Genomic DNA, 8,007 nt, shown 5'->3' on the forward strand with positions numbered 1-8,007 from the left:
GTTCTCTCACACACCATCAGCTTCAGTGTTTCATTTACTACTGATCTGCATGTAGGGCTGTCGCCCAGGTCGCAGATTTCCTATTAATTATTTACCTAGTCTTTTCTGAAATAATTTCTAAGAACTTGGAAATCCCTCTTATTGGTCAATTAATCCAATCCCCAATTTGTCCTCTTGAATTCCAACTTTATCTTCCTATTATGATCTTTCCTACTTTCAAAAACTCCATTCAAACTTATTTGTCTACTAATGCCTTTCCACATCATCTCCCCACTGACAGCCCGGAACATAGGCCTACCGCTTTGTCGAGCAGCTCGTCTCCTTACTTCCAAATCTTCCCAGCCCAAAGATGGTAAAATTTTCGTAACGCTACTCGTTTGTCTGAAATCGCCTAGAACAAACCATCCAGTTTTCCTTCAGATCATTTGCATGGAAACGCACTGGCACCATAAAAACTCTGCAAGTGTCCACCCACCTTGTGTCATTGCTCGAGTGTGTTAGCAGCTCGACATCTACCAACTCTTTTGAACTTGGCCCGTTCTCTCGCACTCTTTGACATCCTTGTACCGGTACACCGTTTCTCCAAGTGCAATTCCTCTCCTCTTTCTTCCTCCCTCTTACAAACACACACGAAACAGACTTCCGAGGACTGACAGCTTCAGAGAACTATTGTCCTCAACGTCGTTTCTACTTTTGACGCTTATGGACCATTGCCGATTTCAGGAGCAATTCGAACTAAACTCAGCAGCACCCTGAATCTAACTCGAGTCGTGTCTCATCGAGCAGATGGAGACCAGTAAGAAGTTTTCGCATGGGCATCGAAGAAAAGACAACAAAAATATTCAAAATGCATCCCCCTAATTTTATCTCCACGCCGTCCACAGGTGCAATACCTTCCATATCATTTCAAAGTCCTAAAATATCTCACGGAGCTATAACATATGGAATATCAATGGTGCAGAATTTAAACTTCCTGTCAAGATCGTCAACTTTCCTTTAAAGGAGACAGGAAAAACAAAACCACATTTTAAATGGTATACTACCGAGCGAGTTGGCCATGCGGCTGTGAGCTTGCATTCGGGAGATAGTGGGTTCGAACCCCACTGTCGGCAGTCCTGAAGGTGGTTTTCCGTGGGTTCCCATTTTACATCAGGCAAATGCTGGGGCTGCATACTCTGATACAGGCCACGGCCCTTTCCTTGCAACTCCTAGCCCTTCCCTATACCATCGTAGCCATAAGACCTATCTGTGTCAGTCTGACGTAAAACCCGTTGTAAAAATAATGTATACTATGATCAAAGAGTTAGAAAATATAAACTTGTATGAGGAACTATAGGGAGAAATATATATATATATATATATATATATATATATATATATATATAGGCCTATTGCTATTGGCTTTACGTCGCACCGACACAGATAGGTCTTATGGCGACGATGGGACAGGAAAGGGCTAGGACTCAGAAGGAAGCGGCCGTGGCCTTAATTAAGGTACACCCCCAGCATTTGCCTGGTGTGAAAATGGGAAACCACGGAAAACCATCTTCAGGGCTGCCGACAGTGGGGTTCGAACCTACTATCTCCCGAATACTGGCCGCACTTAAGCGACTGCAGCTATCGAGCTCGGTGGGAGAAATATAGACGAAGGATGTTTGTGCAACATTTTCCGAGAAGAATTGTGAATCTGTACATATCTTAGTCTAAAAATGTGAAAAATTGACGTAGGGGGTTTGCATTCTGCACCATTAATATGCTTTTTTTAATGCCCAAAACCGGTTGAGCGTGCTTTAGCGATGTCACGTGAGTTGAGGTCAAGGGAAGAAAATATATAAGCTATATAGCGAACTTGCTAGCTAGCTTGTAAACATTGAACAATTACACGCTTCCCTAATTTCAGAAGGGTTACGTGTTCCTGAATGCTGGCTGCAAATATTGATTGAAATAGAAAAGCACTGTAACCTATCCAACTCCCAAGTAAATGTTTAAAAAGAAATACTTTACGTCGCACCGACTCAAAGAGAGTTCTTATGGCAAGGATGTGATAGGACAGGGACTAGGACTGGAAAGGAAGCGACCGTGGTCTTCGTTAAAGGTACCTGCAGTCCCAACATTTGCCTGGTGAGAAAGTGGGAAACCAACGTTAACTATGAAATCATGGGCATTATTCCGCATTATAATTATCGAGTGTCATGTCTAATGAACTCCTATTAGATAAGCTTAATTTGTTTCTGTCTTTTAAAATATCACACTAATGCATTATATTGCCCTACTTGCCAATGTTCACTTGTTCACTTGTGACATGAGTACTGAGACAGGCTCACAATATGCATACAACTCCAAGTGAAGGAAGTGACCATGCAGTTAAAAATGCTCATTAGCGTCATAAGGACCTCCAACTATTCAACAGACTCAAATAAACCTGACATCTGCAACAGAGATACAACTCAGCCAAACCCGCACACATTTTATATACAGTTTTATACACAAGCGTGACCAAGCATCCATCAGGACCAGTGGCTCCCCCTGTGAGTGGGGTTGGTAAAATACATCCACGGCATTTCCTACTTGTCGTAAAAGGCGACCAAAAGGGGGACCCACGGTGCTCTCAGCTCGGTAGAGTGTGTTGGCGACCACGGGACTTCTAGCTGAGCCTGGTATTGCTTCCACTTAGTTGTACCAGGTTACTCACATTGCTCTTTCCTATCCAATCTTCGTCGGGTCAACTCTTTCCTACTGACCCCGACGGAATTAGGTTTAGGAAGCCAAAGGAGTTTTCATTTTCACGTCCTTTGGCCCTTTCCTTTTTTTTTTTTTTTTTTTTTTTGCCAATGCCAATGAAAATTTGAATTTTTATTGGAACATAAGCAATACAGTTTAAAATACTGTAAGTTAATAAAACAATGTTAACTGAAATCTCTTAGTTTTTCACATTGCAAGTAACACCAACGACCAGATATAACAATAGCCAAATAATAACAATGGTGCCGGGGTGAGTGGCTCAGGGTTTGTGGCATGGCCTTCCGACCCTAACTTGGCAGGTTCGATCCTGGCTCAGTCTGGTGGTATTTGAAGGTGCTCAAATACAGTGGCGTCAGCCTCGTGTCGGTAGATTTATTGGCACGTAGAAGAACTCCTACGGGCCTAAATTCCGGCACCTCGGCGTGTCGGAAAACAGTAAAAGTAGTTAGTGGGGCGTAAAGCAAATAACATTATTATTATTATTATTATTATTATTATTATTATAACAATGATAATGAAATTCCCAACACATGTGTCTTTCAGGGCTGAAAATACAAACACGAATTCTTGAAAATGTTCAGTGAACATGTAACTTATCTGGATTACAGATATTCTTCTTAACTGAAATGCCGTTAAATTGCATTTGATGAAATTCTGTGCACGTCACTGAACGGGAGTACTAAAGAAACGAGCGAGTCTTTCTTTCTCTTGCCAAAGACTTTTTATGTAATCCTGCTGTTGGCTATACAGGAAAGTAAACTACAGTTGCACGTTCATCTATCAGGCGTAGAACGATATCAACAAATGACGTCACTTCGGCACGTGACTTTACACAGCGTCTATCGCCTGGTGGATTATTCAATGTATGCACAGAGACCATGAATATACAACAAAAAATATAATTCTCAGCTTACAACCGCAGATGAATGAAGGCGTTTTATTTGTGTCATCTGAGCAACTTGTTGGCAGACCGAGAGAGATAGAGAGAGAAAAAAAAGAAAGAAAAGAGGTCAGCGCAGCAGCGAGCAACAGGTAAACAGGGGAAATGTTCCCCACCACTAGTTCGAGTAACCTGCCAAGATTACTTCCCTCACAGGCGACAGGAAAGGTCAAAGTAAATTTCCACGAAACTCCGGTCGTAAAATATTACGTAGGAATATGCAAGGTTAAAGTTTTATGTCGAAGGACTATAAACACGCTGTGAAGAGCGCACATTTAATGCCAATTGTTACAAACCAAAAAACTTAGAAGAATATAATGAGGTCATAGAATCGCCGTTCGATTCCCGGCAGCAAAGTTCAGGGTTGTGCAGCCACTTCACAATTTTACAGAAGAATGTACGGTACAGTAAATACATTTAAACACACCGTGAAGAAGGAAGTTTAATACCATGTTATATGAAAAAAAAAATGGAAGACCGTAATGAGGTCATAGAACCGCTGTTCGAGTCCCGGCACCAACGTTCAAGGTTGTCCAGCCACTTCACTTCAATATGTCATTATTAGGCTACTAACGACCCAGTTAAATCACATTCATCTGTATACAATTAATTATCACGAACACTTTGCAATATTAGCAGTCACTCATAGTTTTGAGTCCTCTGTAGTGGGGTTAATATGAGTTTATAAATAAATCTTAATATTATAGATTCTTGATAATAAAGTGAAATATTTTGCCTTACCCCAACTTTTCGCTGTCCTTCCCAGGAACTGTTTAGTGGTAGGGTTCCAGATGCCAAGCCTGACGGACTCCCATTTGCCATAAGTTGGCGGTCTCACCATGTACGACGGGATCTCATAGTCCATCTTGTCGGTGGTGGCCATGGTGAGCTAACGACACACGTCCAAGTACTATCACTGACACAGGCCGACTGGACTGAGTTGCAGAAGCGTGCCCGCTGATAGTGCTGCTCCCTTGTGGTCGTGGTTGAGAGGCGGTTCACGCTGGTTAAAGCTCGCGTCGCTCTGTCCTTCTTCGTGCGTAGGAGGTTCTTTCAAAACTCGCAAACCAATAACAAAAGGATGAGTTATACCACAGAATGTTAGTAACCAGAAAATTGTTATGTAGGCTGTGTTGATTTAAGAGGTGTATAATGTGGCTACTGGCAGAACTGAGCTCAACATTGTCGGGTAGTAGGAAAGGCTGTGTGTACTCAAGTTTAAATGCATGAGGGTAGAGACAATATTCATGGTGCCCATTAAAACAGTGATGCAACTTAGTCAAATAGCGCCCTGAACAAGCCGTGATTTGGTGCTCCCTCCAAATATTAGGATCTAGCTTAGAAATTTAAATCTAAAATTCGGTGAAGTAATGTAGGCCTAAACTACCCTTAACATTGAATATATAAAATCCAAGGGGCTGCCTGGCCGAGGCGGTAAAGGCATGCTAGGTTCGCCCAGAAGGATTTGGGTTCGAATTCCCGTTAGGAAGTCGTAAAATTTAAGAAACGAGATTTCCACTTCCGGAGGAGCATATGGCCTTGAGGTTCACTCAGCCTACACTCGAAAATGAGAACCAGCTTAATTCCTGGGGGCAAAGGCGGCCGGGCGTAGAACTAAGAAGCCTTTACATTCCACCCCTCCAAGGGCCTTCATGGTCTGTACAGAGATGACTTTGGTTTTGCTTTTTGCTTTATATAAAATCCAAACCCCATGCTCAACAGCCCCGAAGGGGCATAACCTACCAATCGACCACTGCTCACCCAAAGACTTGTAGATTAAAAGGTGTCACGACGAATCCTCTCGGTTGTTATTCTTGGCATTCTAGAGCGGGGCCACTATCTCACCGTCAACAGCTTCTCAATTGTAATTACGTAGGGTGAGTGTATCTCGAACCAGCCCTCAGGTCCAGATAAAAATCCCTGACCTCGCCTGGAATCGACCCCGGGGCCCGCGCGTAAGAGACAGGCACACTACACCTACACCGTGGGGCTGGCTCTAGCATTGAATATACTTAAAATTGTATTTAAAAGTTCAGATTTTTAAATTTTACAACACATGAAATGAAATTAAATGGCGTAGGACTTTTAGTGCCGGGAGTGTCCGAGGACAAGCTCGGCTCACCAGATGCAGGTCTTTTGATTTGACTCCCTTAGGCGACCTGCGCGTCGTGATGAGGATGAAATGATGATGAAGACAACACTTACACCCAGCCCCCGTGCCAGCGAAATTAACTAATTATGGCTAACATTCCCGACGCTGCCGGGAATCGAACCCGGGACCCCTGTGACCAAAGGCCAGCACGTTAACCATTTAGCCATGGAGCTGGACTTTACAATACATGTGATTTCATTACAAAGGTCTTCTTTGGCATATCTTTCATAAGTACATAACTTCTTCGAGTTTAATTTTTTAAAATGAAATGAATAATTTTCTTGTTTTTCTGTGGCAAACTGATCAGTGTTCACCTCTGTGGTGTAGTAGTTAGTGTGATTAGCTGCTACCCCTGGATGCCCGGGTTCGATTCCCGGCTCTCCCATGAGGACTGGAACGGGATCCACTTAGCCTCGGGAGGTCAACTGAGTAGAGGGAGGTTCGATTACCAGCTCAGCCATCCTTTGGTGGTTTTTTCCGTGGTTTCCTCACTTCTCCTCCAGGCAAATGCTGGGATGGTACCTAACTTAATGCCACGGCCGCTTTCTTCCCTCGTCCTTGTCTATCCCTTCCAATCTCCCCATCTCCCCACAAGGCCCCTGTTCAGCATAGCAGGTGAGACCCCCCCTGGGCGGAAGTACTGGTCCTCTTCCCCAGTTGTATATCGGACCCAAAGTCTCACGCTCTAGGGCACTGCTACTGAGGCGGTAGAGGTGGGATCCCTCGCTGAGTCCGAGGGAAAACCAACCCTGGACGATAATCGGATTAAGAAAGGAAGAAAGCAGTTATTTAATCAAAGTTAGCTTTTCCTAGTTCTCTCATTTCCGAATGTCTTTGTTTACAGAACGATGTAACATAGAAGTTTGCCTGTATGTTCTTATTGTTTGGAGAGATGTGCCGTTAGCCTGTGCCGCACTGAACGTAAAACCATACAAATGGAACACAGTATGTATAAACGAACTGAAACTAAATCCCACACAACTTTCATATTCTCACCCTTCATTTATTTAAGCCAGCCAAATGGAAGATCACATGGCCTGGCTGCCTCACTCTAGTTTCGCAGCTACATTACAATATAACAGTAGTGTACGCACAAGAGGTTGGAGGTTTGCCATGTTGAACTACTCTTTTTTTTAAAAAAAATCGAAACATGCAGTAAAACAATACCTCTTAATCTGCTTACCCTCCAGGGTTGGCTTTTCTCTCGGACTCAGCGAGGGATCCCACCTCTAGCGCCTCAAGGGCAGTGTTCTGGAGCTTCAGACTATGGGTCGGGGATACAACTGGGGAGGATGACCAGTACTTCGCCCAGGCGGCCTCACCTGCTATGCTGAACAGGGGCCTTGTGGGGGGGACGGGAAGTGTGGAAAGGATAGACAAGGAAGCGGCCGTGGTCTTAAGTTAGGTACCATCCCGGTATTTGCCTAGAGGAGAAGTGGGAAACCACGGAAAACCACTTCCAGGATGGCTGAGGAGGGAATTGAAGCCCCCTCTACTCAGTTGACCTCCCGAGGCTGAGTGGACCCTGTTCCAGCCCTCGTACCACTTGTCAAATTTCGTGGCAGAGCCGGGAAACGAACCCGAACCTCCGGGGGTGGCAGCTAATCACACTAATCACTACACCACAGAGGCGGCAAAACAATACATAATAAATATTATTAATTTAATATCTTTGTTATTTTTTCACATTTTCAACCAGAATAATAATAGCCCAATAATGATAGTTATTATTATTATTATTATTATTATTATTATTATTATTATTATTATTATTATTATTCATCGTTACGGCCACTGAGGTTTTTGATCCTTTTGGAGTGTGCTTTCTTCCATGAATCAGAATCGAGATTGGACTTCCTCTTGATGAACCTGTCTAAGTTTGTGTTTGAGTGGTGCTTGGAGTTGAATGTCTATTTCTGTGATTTCATACTATAAAAGATCTTTATCGATCTCCACCAATCAAGGAGGGATCGTTTTGAGACTTCTGAAGCAGGATAACAAGCGTTTACAGATTCTTTCAGTTGGCAATCTGAAGAGGTGAGCGTAAAATGTTATCCTTCTTTTTCTGAGTACGCTTGATATCTTTTCGGTGTGGGTGTATATTTCTAAGATGCTCCGAAGTCTGTAAAATCCATCATTGAGACTGGGACCAAGATTTTTTAGGAGGTTATGT

The 8,007-nt window shown here is 43.3% G+C and overlaps 1 protein-coding gene across 1 annotated transcript in view; it reads right to left on the bottom strand.

Annotated features, from left to right (window-relative positions):
• The window catches only part of LOC136877501 (sodium/potassium-transporting ATPase subunit beta-2), a 165,513-nt gene extending 160,880 nt beyond the window's left edge, over positions 1-4,633 (bottom strand). Inside the window, exon 1 of the mRNA XM_067151607.2 lies at positions 4,424-4,633. Coding sequence (XP_067007708.1) covers positions 4,424-4,565 — 142 coding nt within the window. The 5' untranslated portion in view covers positions 4,566-4,633. The remainder of the gene's footprint in view (positions 1-4,423) is intronic.
• Between the last annotated feature and the right edge of the window lie 3,374 nt (positions 4,634-8,007).

Source organism: Anabrus simplex, chromosome 7, assembly GCF_040414725.1.
Source record: "Anabrus simplex isolate iqAnaSimp1 chromosome 7, ASM4041472v1, whole genome shotgun sequence".
In the NCBI taxonomy this organism is placed as follows: Eukaryota; Metazoa; Arthropoda; class Insecta; order Orthoptera; family Tettigoniidae; genus Anabrus; species Anabrus simplex.